This window comes from Carex rostrata, chromosome 32 (assembly GCF_964058835.1).
Source record: "Carex rostrata chromosome 32, lpCarRost1.2, whole genome shotgun sequence".
NCBI lineage: Eukaryota > Viridiplantae > Streptophyta > Magnoliopsida > Poales > Cyperaceae > Carex > Carex rostrata.
In genome coordinates, this window is record NC_135949.1 from 1,004,250 (window position 1) to 1,020,047 (window position 15,798).

The 15,798-nt window shown below is 34.6% G+C and overlaps 3 protein-coding genes and 1 non-coding gene across 8 annotated transcripts; all 4 read left to right on the plus strand.

Moving 5' to 3' along the window:
• Positions 1-359: 359 nt before the first annotated feature.
• Positions 360-3,780, plus strand: LOC144547754 (protein FAR1-RELATED SEQUENCE 6-like). Its single transcript, XM_078296451.1, has 7 exons — positions 360-1,306; positions 1,448-2,473; positions 2,594-2,718; positions 2,834-2,974; positions 3,317-3,352; positions 3,449-3,520; positions 3,605-3,780. The coding sequence occupies exons 1-7, from the start codon at positions 360-362 to the stop codon at positions 3,778-3,780; spliced, it is 2,523 nt and encodes an 840-aa protein (XP_078152577.1).
• Positions 3,781-9,696: 5,916 nt separating this feature from the next.
• Positions 9,697-12,386, plus strand: LOC144547914 (large ribosomal subunit protein uL14x/uL14z/uL14y). The gene is made up of 4 exons (XM_078296600.1): positions 9,697-9,856; positions 10,935-11,219; positions 11,871-11,912; positions 12,149-12,386. Exons 1-4 carry the CDS (start codon positions 9,844-9,846, stop codon positions 12,229-12,231), a joined length of 423 nt encoding a protein of 140 aa, XP_078152726.1. The 5' UTR covers positions 9,697-9,843; the 3' UTR covers positions 12,232-12,386.
• On the plus strand, positions 11,584-11,715 carry LOC144548230 (small nucleolar RNA snoR137). Its single transcript, XR_013509301.1, has one exon. It is a non-coding gene; the product is annotated as a small nucleolar RNA snoR137 (small nucleolar RNA).
• Positions 12,387-13,053: 667 nt separating the features above from the next.
• On the plus strand, positions 13,054-15,611 carry LOC144548060 (Glutathione S-transferase family protein). Of its 5 annotated transcripts, XR_013509218.1 has the most exons (5): positions 13,054-13,914; positions 14,021-14,493; positions 14,775-14,845; positions 15,086-15,210; positions 15,345-15,611. XR_013509218.1 is itself a non-coding variant. In XM_078296742.1 (3 exons), the coding sequence occupies exons 1-2, from the start codon at positions 13,121-13,123 to the stop codon at positions 14,460-14,462; spliced, it is 1,236 nt and encodes a 411-aa protein (XP_078152868.1). In that variant the 5' UTR covers positions 13,083-13,120; the 3' UTR covers positions 14,463-14,493; positions 15,086-15,611. The 5 variants fall into 5 exon arrangements, 2 of the variants coding, with proteins under 2 accessions (XP_078152868.1, XP_078152869.1); XR_013509217.1 differs by having other exon boundaries at positions 15,086-15,611; XR_013509219.1 differs by lacking the exon at positions 15,086-15,210.
• Positions 15,612-15,798: the final 187 nt, after the last annotated feature.

Genomic DNA, 15,798 nt, shown 5'->3' on the forward strand with positions numbered 1-15,798 from the left:
GTAGATCATTGTTGTTTGCAGGATTCAATTTTTTTGTTAATAGGATTGATTACATTAGATTGTCATTTTTATGTTTCAATTACATATTCAGTCTGGTAGTTTTCTAGTAGAACGGAATTAATACATTAGCTTACATTGTGATTTGTATGTGTACTGTATACATAAACTGAAGTTTGAAACTTTATTATGCATTGGTTGATGAAGTATAAATTGATAAATTGTGATTATTTGGTAATAGGACTGATTGTTTCCATATGATATCTATTATGTTATGTTTATAGAATTATATGTTGTATTTATAGAATTTAACATATGTCCTTATAGGTTTGTTTGGGTTTGTGTAAAGGCAGGTTGATATAATGGATGTTGACCCGAATGAAGAATGTGTGGATGATACAGTTTCCCGATCATCTATTCATGAATGGGATCTGAACAAGGATCCTTCTGAATTTTGTCATGAGAAGCCTACTGAGAATGTGAATCTTGGTGAAAATCAGAATAGGGCTGAGAATGAGGGGGAAGAAGTTGTTAATGTTGGCCATCAGATAGAAAGCGAAGCTGATCCTGATGAGATCCGATTCATCGCTCCACCTGCAATAGGTGATAAGTTGGACTCTATTGTAGAAGCTTACTTATACTGGCAAATGTATGGGTACCAAACTGGTTTTGGAGTAAACAAGAGAACATTTCACAAGAATGGTGATATTTTTGTGGATTATAAATTTGCATGCAATAAATTCAAGGATGTAAAGGAATGTATTCCTGATATTGCACCTTTTCCTAAGAGACGGAGACCTTTAGTACATACAAAATGCCCGGTGTATATGAGGATTATGTATTCCACTATTACTGATAGATGGGAAGTGAGTGACATGGAGCTAACTCATAACCATGATCTCAATCCGGAGTCATCTTTCCTTATCCCTTGTTATCGGTTTATTTCACTGAGATATAAGGCAATGATGGAATATAATGCAGACCAAGGAATGAAAGCAGCTGATAATATAGATATTGTAACACAGATAGCTGGTGGTTATTTGAAGTGTACTTTTACACGAAAAGATGCTAAAAACCATTTAGATCAGTACAAGAGAAGTAAATTGAGGTCATTAGGTGGACATGATGCTGAGTTACTCTCTGACTATTTTGATGAAAGGAAGAAGTATGATTTGGATTTCTGGTACACATACAAGCATAGCAAGGAAGGGCATTTGTGTAATATTTTCTGGGCTGGTGGTCGTGGCCGTGCTGCCTACAGATATTTTCATGATGTTGTTGTCATGGATGCGACCTACCTTACAAATAGGTAATATTTTTGTGTTACTTTACAAATTATATTTATGTAACATGGTTCATATTCTTAATTCAGGTTATTTTTTTTTGCAGAATTAGGAAGTTGAACTTACAGATTAATTTTACTGATTTATCTTACTGTTATAACTTATAGGTATCATATGCCACTTGTACTTTTTGTTGGTGTGAACCATCATTGGCAATCAGTGATTTTTGCTTGTGCTCTTCTCTCAAGAGAAACTGAGGCCGACTATAAATGGTGTATGAAGAAGTTTCTAGCTTGTATGAAAGGTGTTAAGCCAGGTGGCATTTTGACAGATCAGTGCCCGAGTATTGCATCAGGGATTAGTCATGTTTTTGGTGATGAGACAGTGCATAGGTATTGTGCATGGCACATTTTACGCAAATTGCCTGAAAAATTGGGTGGTGCTGATAACAAGGATGGTATAATTCTGCTTGTTAAAGATGTTGTATACAATGCGAAAACACCTATACAATTTGAAGAATCTTGGTTAACATTAATGTCAGAAATTGGTTACGAAAATGCACCGTGGTTTATAAGTATGTTTGCACAGAGGCATAAATGGGTTCCAATTTATTTAAATGACCGATTCTGGGCTGGAATGAATACTACCCAACGTGTGGAGGGTATGAATCATTTTCTTGACAAATATCTCAGAGCTAAGGCTACTCTAGCTGAATTTGTTGGTAGTTTTGATAGTGCTTTGAACAGAATATGGCAGAAAGAAAATGACAAGGATTTTGAATCAAAGACAAAAACAACTGCCATGTACTCAGAGTTACTTTTCGAGAAGCAGTTTGCCAAGGTGTATACTCTTACCATATTCTACAGGTTTCAACATGAGTTGAGAACCTCTGTTAATATGACTTGTGTATTTAAATTGGAACTACCTGACTCTACGAACATTTATGAAGTTGAAGATATTAGGGGTCATATTTTTGAGGTGCGTTACAACAAGGAGTATAAAGAATTTTCTTGCATTTGCAAATTGTTTGAGGCTTCTGGTATAGTTTGTTCACATGCTTTGATGGTTTTAAAGCATGAAAAGCAAAATTGTATTAATGATAAGTACATACTTGATCGTTGGAGGAAAGACAAGAATCGATTAGGTTTGATTTTGGCTGGATGTGACACTACTAACAGTGTTGAGAATAACATGTATTTTTCCCTTATTTTTTACTAATTTTGTATGTTATTTTTTATATGGAATTAATATATTGTGGTTACCAGTTATTATGAGACATTTATTTTCATTTGTTTACTTTATATTGTTTGTAGGAGGTATGATTTGACAATGTCAATTAATCCAATAATTGATGACCTGATAAGCTTTAGGTGTGCCAGTGATGAGCAGCAGAATATTGTTTTCAATGGGTTGGAAGCTTTTAGAAACCTATTAAGAGGTTTTTCTTTTTGTTTTTAATTAATACTATTTTATTTTAGTAATGTGAAGATTTGGTAAAGTTGTTTCTGTGTATTAGTGTATTTTTTTTTATAATTTTTTACAATTAATATCAGGAAATATTGTTTCTGGGTCTGGAGATGAAGATGTTGTGAATGCAACTAACAGGAATAATAATGTTGGCTCTCAAAGAAGTGTTTGTAGATTGAAGGGTAGTTCCACTAATCCAAAGAAAATGTCCGGACGTAAAGTAAAAGGTAATATATTACTTAATTTGCACAACTAATATCAAGCAATTTTCATATTTTTGTGAAATAGTTTGTAGTTTCAACTAATATAAATTACAGAATCACTTGGGTATGTATGCTTAATTAGCACTGGTATTTTTTCTTATATTAGTTGAGCAATTGATTGATGAAAAAAATACGGAAGCTATGGTTACTACAACAGGTAGTGCTAGTGGCATTATAGAAGAACATTGTTCAACAATTCAAAGGAAAAAACCTACAGGAAGAGGAAAGGGTAATACAGTAATAACTTTCTTCTATTTAATTCATTTGTTTATATTCTTTACCTAACTTGTGCCAAAAATTTTGTAGGTAAGGCTGTTAATAATTCTACAGGCAAAATATCAAGTATGTATAACAGTCACTTGTAATATATTTGTACCCTTAGATAATTTTTTCTTAAAGAATGATATTTATGATGCTATTTTCCATATGATATAATAGGTGACACATTAAATTGTGATTGGGATGCCATTTTTCGAACAGTAGCCATGTTGACTACACGTACAGCAGGAGGTAACTCCTCCATGTTATTTGCATTTTTTTGTAAAGTTGTTTTTGTTTATTTTTTTAAAATTATTTTGTTTTACGTCGATGAAGCTGTTAAAAAACGGAAGTCCAAAGCAACGCAGAATGATAACCAATATTCCTCAAGTAGTGAGAATGAAGTTTTGAATTCTGCACCAACCAAAAAAATTCTTCCTCCACTTGCATCCATTTCAAAGGGTCGGCCACGGCAATCAGCTTATAAGAATCCCATGGACAAGAAGAAGTAAAGCCATTATTTTTTTGGTTAAAATAACATCAATTCTTTAAAACATGTTGTTGTATTTGGAGTTTATCTTAGCAAATAAGATATGTACTATTGCAGAATTTATATCTTATGTTTATAGAATTTAATAAATGTTCTCATAGATTTTTATATGTTTATTTGTTTTTTTATTTATTTACCACGTTACATATATATAATTCTAGGAATTTTTTTTTTTGTTAATGAATTTTATAAAATCACTACATTTGGAAAGTAATGACCAAATAAAAAAATAATGACCAAATAGAAATATATATTTGTAGGAATTATATTTTATTGTAATAAAAAGATGTAAAATGAGTATATTGAAAAATAAGGACGAAGTAAAAAAATATAATTTCAAATATAATATGTATGCTCAACGGATAATTTTTGTATCTTAACAGGATTCAACATATTAACTTACATTTTTTTAATATAATAAATATTTAAATTAATATTTCAAGTATAATAAGTAAGTTCAACGAATAATTGTAGGATTATATGTAAGTGTTCACAGGATTAGGATAACATGTTTATAGAATTTAACACATGTTATTATAGTTTTTTATATGTGCATCACAACTATTCAAAATCAATGATATATACTAATTAACTTACAGTTTTTTAACATATTAAATATTAAAAATAAAATTTCAAGTATAATATCTAAGTTCAACGGATAATTGTAGGATTTTGTGTGAATGTCCACAGGATTATATCTAAATGTTTACAGGATTAAGACAATTTGTTTATAGAATTTAACAAAAGCTATGCTGTTACACTGGGCACATACCACGCTATTTAGACTGGGTTACCACTCTATCAAAGAAATGGTTCAGGAGCACTTTCGAAGACGAATTGGTTGGATGTGCGGTCTCTAGAGCTATGGATTATTTGGATCTGCAACCGTACGATTCTTTGTATCAGATGGAAGGGTTTAAAGCAGGACAATATTTGGAGTTGTTAGGTGATGAGGATAATCTGCGCAAATATCAAAATCAGCCACTCTCCAAGTTTATGCTAGAGATGTGTCCTATTTATATGAAATTTGGTGTGGTTCCCTGTGCGTATCTGAAAGATCAGATAGCAGACATCAGTTCGTATGTTTATCTGGAACGTGCACTTCCTACTTTAGATGACATTCCCCACGATGTCATGGATAGAATAATTGAAGAAGTGGATCAAATAGAGTTGCAATTTACTTCAAAAAAGAAGAAAAATTTCATGAAAACACGTAAGATTTACATTCCATGCTTTCATTAGAAAATCTAATATTGCTTTTTAAATCATCTTGCTTGTATTATGTTTAGCTGAGAACGTGAAAAGCATGTTGTATGAATTTTTGCAGCAGAAAAAAAGTTCCAGATAGGGAAATTGGAGCCTCCTAGACAAACTACCAATGTCATGGTCAAAACTCCTGTTTCTTTTCTACAAAAAAAGAAATTGGAATTTGGTAGTACTACACCGGCAGATTGTAAGAAATTTACAAAGCGTCAGAAAGGAGCTGTTGATGAATTGTTACCATCATTTAGTTTGGGTTTTACACAAAGCTCGCCAGAGTTAGAAGATCAGAAAGTGAATGAGGATTTTGTAACAGCAATGGAAGAACAGAATGTACCAGTTGAAGAGAAATCTGATTTTCCGAAAGATGTTTATGAGGGAAAAATTCCAGTGAAAACCGTTGAGCCGAATGATAAGGTATTGTGTTCTTCTTAATATAGTTTTCTTCTTTCCTGTTTGAGTATTAGTTTTAATTTTATATTACAGAATTGTTAGTTATACTTAGCAGAATCCAAGAGTTATGTTTATAGAACTGTTGAATCAATTTCAGGATAGTGATATTGAAGAAATAATTGTGAAAAAAAGAGTTGACAAAGGAAAAAGCCCAGAAGTGGTGGAATTGATTGTGGAGGTAAAGAATACACATTTCTTATAATTTCAAATTTACACATGATGTGTTTGCATAATGTAATTCATTTTTTTCAGTGAAAGGATGTGTTTGCATAATGTAATTCATTTTTTTCAGGGCAAGGATGTGTTTGAAAAGGGTGAGAAAAAGGCAGTGCGGAAAAAGAAGGTAACAACAGTTATTGAAAGAAAGAATCAGGCAAAGGGAAATGATGTTCGTGACAATGGACTACTAGCTGAATATTGTAATATTGTTGTATCAGAACACTACACACCACCTAGTCCAAAGTTGCGATGGTTACAATTTAAAGATCAGTATGTTAGCCCAAGAAAGGTTGGACCGTTTCGGTTCAGAAAATTCGAAGCTGATTGGAATTTTTCAAACTCGTTGTTTTGTGATCGAGGTGACCAACACATTCAGAAACCCCCACTTCCCAAACGGTACATGTACCAACACAGGGAGAAGATGTCCTATGATGTTACAAGCATTTTGGATGATTGGTGGGTTGAAATAAAACAAAAAAAGCTGACAGACAATGAAACAGCTTTTGAGCACCGAATGGCCCAGCACGTTTATTGTCGTGTTCAATTCTTAAAGAATTTGTTGATGCCTGAGACAGATCTCTCGAGCGAGGTATTTTGTTATTTTTGAATTGTTTTATACTTGTTCATTTTAAATGTTAATTTGAATCTTCTTAGTTCAAATATTCTTTTATATTATATGAAGGTTGTTGACGTTGTATTAAGCGTCATGCAAATGGATACTCCGGTCAGAGAACCATGGTTCTTCATATCACCATATATTGCTGTATGTTTTTTTTTTTCCAGATACAGAACTTAATTGCATAGGTTTGCAGATTTATATTATGTCAGTTTCAACGTTTATGTTTCAAAACTCAGGGACTATTTGCAGAATTTATATATTGTGTTTATAGAATTATTTTTATATTGTTACAGGTTTGCATATCTTTCAGTGTTAGTTTGCAGAATTTATAGCTTATGTTTATAGAATTATATTTATGTTATTATAGGTTTACATATCTTTATTGAAATTGTCAGATAAGTTTTTATAGCCCTGTTATAATTACTATTGTTTTTTTTTGTATGTTATAATGCAGAATATCATGTATACGTATGATCACGAGACTGCTCTGAAAAATATTCCCCAACTTTTCTCCGACCAATTTGAGAAGGTGAGGTGGCTTTTTGTCCCAGTGTGTGCAAAGAACCACTGGGTACTTTTTGCTTATGAATTGAAATGGAAGCAAGTTCTTTACTTCACTTCTGCCGGGGAAACTAATGGAGCATACATCAATTGTGCATGGCATACAACCATGTGGATTGATTCTTTTGTTACATGGCGTCTCCGTGAGTGCTTATTATTTAATATTTCTATGGATAAAAAATTATTGGATTAATGGACTGTTGTTATTAATGTTTATAGACTTATTAGGGTTTTTGATCTTTTCCAGGTGACCCTTCATGGAAGACACGTCTTTATGACTGTCAGGCATGTCCGAAACAAAACCGTTCTCATGACTGTGCAATATTCATGTTGCGTTACATATACTGCCTTATAACAGATACTCCAATGAATTTTACTCAGGTAAATTTTATTATCTATTTGTATTTGTTTTCTTATTGTAATTTCAATTTCTCAAAACCTATATGTTTTTGCAGGTGGACATAACTGGAGAGAGGGTTGTTCTTGCGATGAGACTTCTGTCTCATTCACAGAATATATTTCAGAGAATACGTAAATAGAAAAAGGGAGATGTCTGTTGTCAAATTTTGGTGTTTTCACAAAATTCATGGACAGATTCTAGTTGTTTATAGGATTACATAGTTATAGGATTATATCGTTTTGTTTACATGATTACTTTCATATAGTTACAGTATTTGGTTACTATTGTGATTACAGTTTGGACACTTGCAGAATAATTTTTAAAGAGTATGCAAGTAGTGATTTGTATGATGTAAAATTGTTGTAATTTTTTTTTCTTTCAGTGTTATGTTGTATATGTTTCGAAAAATGATGAAGGAATTTAAATTGCTAATAGAATAATTCATATATGTTTATAGGATTTAGTATATATGTTTATAGAATTTATTATATATGTTTATAGGATTTAGTATATATGTTTATAGGATTTAGTACTGTTGAATCAATTTAAATTGCTAATAGAATAATTCATATATGTTTACAGACTTTACTGATAATGTTTATAGAATTTTTACTATTTTACTTTATATTGTTTAAGTTATCAACTTTTTTGTAGAAACGTAAATTTAATTTAATTTATTTTATTTTAAAAAAAAAAATTTTGAAAAATGAAATTTTTTTATACTTTTTTTTTATAATTTTTTTTCTTAAATTTTTAATTCATATAAATTGTTCACTAATTATAAAATCTGGTCCCCGTTAAAAAATTATAAAACCTGGTACCGGTTACAACTTCTAGAAGGTGGTCCCCATTATAACTGCTAGCTGTACTTTGATTGTACTTTCTTAGTTGACCACGCGGTTTGGACTGATTTCACGCGTTTTGCTTTGGACGCACGCGGTTTCATATGTCTAACATCAATTGAAGTTGTTTACAGAATTATTTGCATAACATTACCGAAGCTAATATACTTGTTTACAGGATTAGTGTTAAAGGTCCGGGGATTTTTGGGGGACTGAGGTCCGGGGACTATTAGCTGCTTCCTTTTCAAAAAGCTCGTTTTGTTTTTGTTTGAAAACAATTGCATTGATTCAAAGAGTTATAAACTAGTAACAAGTGTTTTTGAAAGTATTCACCTATAAATAAATAAAAATATACAGGCTATGTGCATTTCGTGAACACAAATTTGATTATTCTTGCTTGATTGTAATGATAGAAGCCTAGCGATTGTTACCTCTATGCGTATATTTGTTTTGTTCCTTATGACAGATGACACTGCATCAAACTCTTGTGCATGAAACATTTTCCACTTAGAGGAAAGTGCAGACAATAAGGCACTGAATCAAAATGGACTGAAAACTAAATCAACCGAATCAGAATAGTCACCGCTCAGAGAAATGTACAACTGAAAAAACACTGAATCAATTCGACCAAGATAGTCACCTCTTAGAGAGATTAGAGAGAGAGAGAGCTGCCATTGTAGAAGCCAAAAAAGAAGCTTGAAATTAGGAGAAGAACAACAAGAAAGGAGACAACATCTTAGCATTATTTTCACCGGAAACAACCATACACATATCTTATTCACATATAGTTATAATAGATATTACGGGTGGGGTGAGACGAATTTACATCACTCTCAATCGAATCCGAAAAATCGAGACGGATCAAAGAACAGTGACCAAATTCATTAGACAAAAGCACTTGTTTAGATGAATAACAGAAAAAACATCCGCTTTAATGAAATGGAAGAGGAGAGAAAAGAAAGGAGGTGGGGTGGAGTTTGGGTGGGATTAGGGCAAAATCATTTTTAGTTTTACCGACTCTCAAAGCTCTGTGGATAAGAACGAAGCACACAAAAATAGAGATGGCAAAAAAGCTTGTAACTCGTAACTTGATCGTGACTCGCACCTGATTTGCTCGCTAACAGCTTATTTGTTACTGGATCGAGCTGGCAAAAAAATGTGATTGTCCGTTTCTCAGTTCCATAGAAAATCTAGCAAAAAAAAAAAAATAACGACAATGATCTTAAAAAAAATCAACCAGGTATCGTTCTAGTACACTAAATTTTATATGTTTGAAGAATGAATCATGTTGAAAACAAATGGAAGGAAAAATCATGTATTGTGCGAAAAATATGTAAAATTTTGTAACTGATAGTTGGCAAATCGATCAAATTTGAGCAAGCCACAAGGTACGGATGTATAGAGGAGGAAATATTAATTCGGCCCATTGGGCCTGAACTCGGCCCGAGGTCAAACCTGAAACTCTTTACATGGGCTCTTTCGGAATTTAAACCCATTTAAATTGCTACCAGTGAAACTTTACAGGGGTATGGATGGAATAATAAAAATTATCTGACATCCTTGGATAAAATCGTAATTGCACGCGAAAAACCCTAGAGTGATACTATATAAGAAAATTATTCCTCTTCTAGCTGTTCTTGCTGCCGCCATTGGAGTAGAGCTTCTGCCAAAATGTCGAAGCGAGGTAATCCATCTTTGTTCGACTTGCAGTGTTACACTTTGTTAGTTTCTAGATGTTGTAAAAGTGATCGCGTTGTTACTTGATCGAATCCATTCTGTATGCTGTTGGTTTTCCCGTCGAGTATTTCGATCTAATTGCTTTTGTTGAAGTGGAATCGTGATTAAGTTTTGAAAGTACAATGGTAAAAAAAGTCTGATTGTTTGTCAATTGAGTTGTTGTTTCATGTACAAAAAGTTGTATTTTGGGAAAGAATAGTGGAGATAAGGGACCAAGTTGGTGACTGGAATCATACGATATTATTGCTTAAATTTTCATCAGATAAACCTCATATAGTTTGCTTTTTTTTTTTTCTCTTATTTCTGGTCTTGTAACCAAGCGCACACATGCTTCTTTATAGAGTTAAATATGAGGTAATTGTATATAGGGCTTTAGACGGTATTCATTTATTTTACGATTAGTGATTGTTTAAATTGTTTTTGACACGGGGTACGAGTCATGATCATCCGAATTGGGGTAAATGTTTTACATTTTAATATAAGTAATTAATTTGACTCACAGTTGAATTTTAATTGACCCGAAGAAAAATGATTACTCCTTGGGTCCTTGATACAGACCAAAATTGCTCTGGCGTTACTGTATTCTCTGATTTATAATATTTTAATTGAACCCAAAGAAAAAGGATTACTCCTTGGGTCCTTGATACTGACCAAAATTGCTCTGGCTATACTGTATTTCTCTGATTTAAAATAATTTAGTTACTTCCACTGATTAAAAGTTGCATCAACTTTCCATGATGGTTGTCTTTTAACATAAATCAAGATGAAAATAACAAATACTCTTGGCCTGTAAGTTCGTACTGCTGATACCTCTACTGGTAAAAGCTGGACCTGGCTAGCATTCACCAAATGTTTTGAGAGCAACCTTTGCCACTTCTATGGTAGTGCTAGACACCCAAATTAAGCCTTATAATAGGATGGACAATTAAAAGTACTAATATAATCAATACCATCCAATTTCTTTCAACATTTTGCTCCTAACAAACATCAATAACACCTTCCAAATGATTTTATAACCGTTACAGGACGTGGAGGTTCGGCTGGGAACAAGTTCCGCATGTCACTGGGTCTGCCGGTGGCAGCGACGGTGAATTGCGCTGACAACACAGGAGCAAAGAACCTGTACATCATATCAGTGAAGGGTATCAAGGGGCGCTTGAACCGGCTTCCATCAGCCTGTATGGGAGACATGGTCATGGCTACCGTGAAGAAGGGAAAGCCCGATCTTAGAAAGAAGGTCATGCCTGCTGTTATTGTCAGGCAGCGCAAGCCCTTCCGCCGAAAGGACGGTGTCTACATGTACTTTGAAGGTATGCACAATGCCTTTTCTCGGTTTTACTTGTTCTTTTTAGGAGAGGTTATTTCATGTGTGCCATTAGGAGATCACAAGATATCATGTGTTGCCCCTGTTATTGCTTATTTTAGAATATTAATAATACCTTTCCAATTATCATTTATGGGGATAAATTTGCATATTGTTGGAGCATATAAGATAATTTAAACATCCTAGTAATCTATCTTATCTTGCTTGCATACATTCGCAGGAATTGTTTAGTTATACTTGCAGCATATTTGTACTCCCTAGGTACCAGCAATTGTTGGATGGATTTTCATATTAATCATTGGGGGGGTTGATTTATTCTCTATTAATCTTATTTTATTCTTTATTGTAATGCTGCTTTGATACTGGAAGAGTTATTTCCCCATGGTTTAATCACTTTCAGAGATAAGCATAGATTAAATTCGTCAGTATTAAACAGCATGATGTTACTCATTGCATTTTGTTACCTATCTCCTGGTACACCTTTTATTCACAGTGCATTTCGTCTGCTTACCTTTTATCCTTGGTTGTTCATGGCAATTTATGTGCAGAATGTATTGCTCTAGTTGTCTAGACCTTGTGCACGTATCTTTGCATGTATTCTACACATATTTATGTGATTTTTTATTTTATTTTGCAGATAATGCTGGAGTCATTGTGAATCCCAAGGGTGAAATGAAGGGTGAGTGTTTGTTGTTTCATTATATCTTTTATTACACACTACTTGAAATTCCTGCTTGTATAAAGAAAACTAATAACTTCTCTCACAAGGGGATAACTCTTTTTTTTTTATTTCAAACATAGTGTTTTATTTAAGGGTACTGGACTTGAGCTAGGCCTAATCTGTAGAGAGAAAGGAAACCATGGTTTATATATGCAACACTAAAATCTAATTTGCTGTGGCACTGTATGATGCAGGATCTGCTATCACAGGACCAATTGGAAAGGAATGTGCTGATCTGTGGCCAAGAATTGCAAGTGCTGCCAATGCTATCGTCTAAGTGCAGTTTCGATGGGAGTTGAAAAGTTTTGTTTGTTTTATTAGAATGAATTCTAGACTTGTTTTCTTAATTATGGATTTTGTGTTTTGATGAAATACTAGTTTTCGTTTTGGATTCTTAGTTGATGTGCATGAATCAAAATAGTTTTCTTTGCTTTTTATATCATCTGTTTATTTATTATTTTTCCCTGCTGTTGCCATTGTGTACTGATGTACCTAATGTAACATGCTTGTTTTTGGTGCTCGCATGAAAGTTTTTAGTTCGCTGATTCATTTTTTGTTTAAGGCTGTACGAGAGCTAAGTTGAAAGAAAGAGTGACATGAGAAGCACATGGCAATTTGCATGTCTAATTGTTATCGTAAGATATTTTTGTTCTTTAATATTGCATGTAACAAAATCGGTCACATCCTCTCACCGAGTCCGATTCACTGAGGCAACTCAAAATTTGAGTTTGGAGCCGGACCGTCAGATCAAAATTTGGGCTCGATTGGCCAGAGGGTACGAGTCTGCTTTAATATTCGTGCCAAAGCAGATCGGACGGTCCAGATCTAAACTCAAAATTTGGAGTTAACTCAGGGGATGTGAATTCCCGTTCGCCTCGGTCCCCAGTGAAATTTGAATTCACATCCCCTCAGGTTACTGGACCGAGTACAATTGAATCAGACGGTCCAAAATTGTTCTAGTTAACTTGGCACGAATCTTAAAGCATAAATAATACTGTCCCCTCTATCATCCCGAGCAAGGACCGGCTGAGAGTAAACCTGGGCCGTCCGTTTCAATTGTGTTCAGTCAGGTACCTGGGAGGATACGGATACCTGAAATTTCATCACTTGATCAGCATCAGTTGAGCTTGTTGACTTGTTCCCTAACCATTCGCCTTCGCCTAGCAATGGCGACACTAAACTCCTCTTTCCTATCCAACCACACTCTCCATTTCCCTTCTTCTATCACTCTCTCCACCTCGCGCCACCCCCGCCGTCGCCGCCGCCTCACTTCTATAAGCATGTCCCTTCCCGACAAGTCGAGCAGCGATCCAATCACCTCCCTCACGCGCCTTCTCTGGGGACGCGCGCTGCCTCCTCAGCCCCTCATCTCCGCCGTACGCTCCACTTGGTCCACCATGTGGTATCTCATGATGCGTCAGTTGGCTCCCCCAAGCCCCTCTGGCTCATACTCTCGCCCAAGTAGCCTCTTTCCTTCTGTCCCTTCCCTTTACTATACCTCTCCACAAAACCCTAACCCTACCACCTCTCTCCACCTCTATGTTGGCCTCCCTTGCCCCTGGGCCCACCGTACTCTAATTGTCAGAGCCCTGAAAAATCTCGAGGCTTACCTCCCTGTTTCGATCGCTGCACCTGGATCAGATGGCTCCTGGGAATTCCATTCAGGATCAACCAAAGATTCAGTTTTAGTGGCAGGGCCTGATTTTGCGAATGGAAAGAAGAATCTGAGAGAGGTTTATAAGATGAGACGAGGGGGGTATGATGGCAGATCAACGGTCCCGATGCTTTGGGATGTTAAGAACAAAGAGGTGGTGTGCAATGAGAGTTATGGTATAATTGAGTTCTTGAATTCAGGTTTTACTACCGGGTCGGGTCCGGATCTGTGTCCAGTAGAGCTTAGAGAGGAGATTGAGAAGTGGAATCAAGTTATCTATCCCAGTGTTAACAATGGAGTATACAGGTATTGAAAAAAATCTGTACATTATTCAAATGCATATTTTCATTATGATCAGAAAACAAAAGGTGCCAATTTGATTACACTGACATATCGAATCTCAATTCTACAGATGTGGCTTTGCACAGAGCCAAGAAGCTTATGACATAGCAGTTAATGAACTGTTCAGTACACTGGATAAGCTTGAATCCCACCTCTCCAGTAACCGGTACTTGTGCGGGGATACCCTTACTTTATCTGATATTTGCTTGTTCACTACTCTGATTAGGTTCGACCTAACGTACAATGTGCTCTTCAAGTGCACTAAGAGAAAAATAGTAGAATACCCAAATCTGTTTGCTTATACAAGAGATATATATCAGATGCCAAAAGTTGCCGAGACTTGCAATTTTGATGCCATAATGGATGGGTATTACCGGACTTTGTTTCCGTTGAACCCTGGTGGTATTCGGCCCATTATGCCTTCAGCGTGTCAGAATGAGATCCTGTCTGAATCACATTTCAGAGAGTCTCTCTCTTCGAAGAGTAAGGAACTTCAGCTGAGTACTCAGTAAATCTCAGAAATGGTATGGAGTAACAATTCAAGTAAGTTTTCTCTGTTTCCTTAGATATCAACAGTGAGTGAAGTACTGTTAGTTTGTAGTTTGTACCGAGTACCAACTAGTTTTAGTCATTTCCAAGCTATCCCAAGAATACTTTTGATGATCGTACATATTTCTTTAGTATAGTATACCTTGATGCATTATACCTTTATGATACAGTGCAATTTTAAACTTATCTAGAGATTTGGCAATAATTTAGTGAAATCTCTTTTCAAAGCCTCTTAATTGTTGATACATATAATGCTAAATGTCATATGCTTATAGGCCACCATGCTTGTCTGGTGTATCAATTCAGTTGTTAGGTGAGAAGCCATCATGCCTCACCATGTCAAAAGGTATGCTAAGTTTTTGTATTTTTTATATTTTCTATTTATTTATTTTTTCCTTGAGAACATTTCACGATGCCCTGGAAAACATCAAAAATTGTTGTAAGACCAGAAAAATCAGGCTTGTCACTCAATATATTTAAAAGCAGTATCGACAGAAAGAAAAAAAAAATCAAAACAATGGAAGGAGGGGTGATCGGAATATTTTGAACAAAATGGGTTAAATGAAGGAGACTTCTGGTATTGTAGGTATTTTGGAGGGGACATGCAGATATTTCGTACTTATTTTGGGGTACTATTTTCGGTCGCAAGTTCTCAAGATGCTCTCAGTTTGCACCGATACAATTATAGATGTTTAGAGTTACATAGAGGAGGTACCTATGAAACTTTTACAATTTGAAATAGGCCATTTGTTGTCTCTTTTAGAAATTATTAAACAAGAATATGTTGCTTTGAATGTAATTAACATCTTACTCTGTGGCCTCAATACTCTTTGAAAATTATGCAGTGCTATACCAATAGGTCGAAGACGTCTCAAATGATTAGTTTTTGGAAGAGCTAATTTGAGGCGGATTTATTCACTGTGGAACTATATTTTTCTTTTCATTGTTCGTCGCTACATTGAATATATTGTATTATCTAAATATAAACTATTCATAAATCTTATGCATGTTGTATATGCTCTTTTCTTTATTGTAAATTCCAAATTTGAATACTGGTTATTATGTGATGTTTATATATATTCTTGAAATAAGAAAAGAAAATGATGATCTCATGTCCAGCGAAGTTCCATTTTGTTTGTTTTTATTATCAAGCTCCTGTTTTTACACTTCAGTAATTTGTTGCAAATTCACAATTCACAAATAAAGGGAACCGAATTTTAAAGTATTAATGGGTGATCCTTTGGCCACTGAAAAGAAAAACAATGAAAACTCACGTCACTATTTTACGGTAATATTGAG

Coding starts and splice junctions, on each gene's coding strand:
- LOC144547754 (XM_078296451.1), top strand. CDS start 360: ATGGATGTTGACCCGAATGAAGAATGTGTGGATGATACAGTTTCCCGA. Junction 2,719..2,833: donor TTTTAGAAACCTATTAAGAG/GTTTTTCTTTTT, acceptor AATTAATATCAG/GAAATATTGTTTCTGGGTCT. Junction 3,353..3,448: donor TTCTACAGGCAAAATATCAA/GTATGTATAACA, acceptor ATGATATAATAG/GTGACACATTAAATTGTGAT.
- LOC144548060 (XM_078296742.1), top strand. CDS start 13,121: ATGGCGACACTAAACTCCTCTTTCCTATCCAACCACACTCTCCATTTC. Junction 13,915..14,020: donor GTTAACAATGGAGTATACAG/GTATTGAAAAAA, acceptor TCAATTCTACAG/ATGTGGCTTTGCACAGAGCC.
- LOC144547914 (XM_078296600.1), top strand. Junction 11,220..11,870: donor TGTCTACATGTACTTTGAAG/GTATGCACAATG, acceptor TTTATTTTGCAG/ATAATGCTGGAGTCATTGTG. Junction 11,913..12,148: donor TCCCAAGGGTGAAATGAAGG/GTGAGTGTTTGT, acceptor TGTATGATGCAG/GATCTGCTATCACAGGACCA.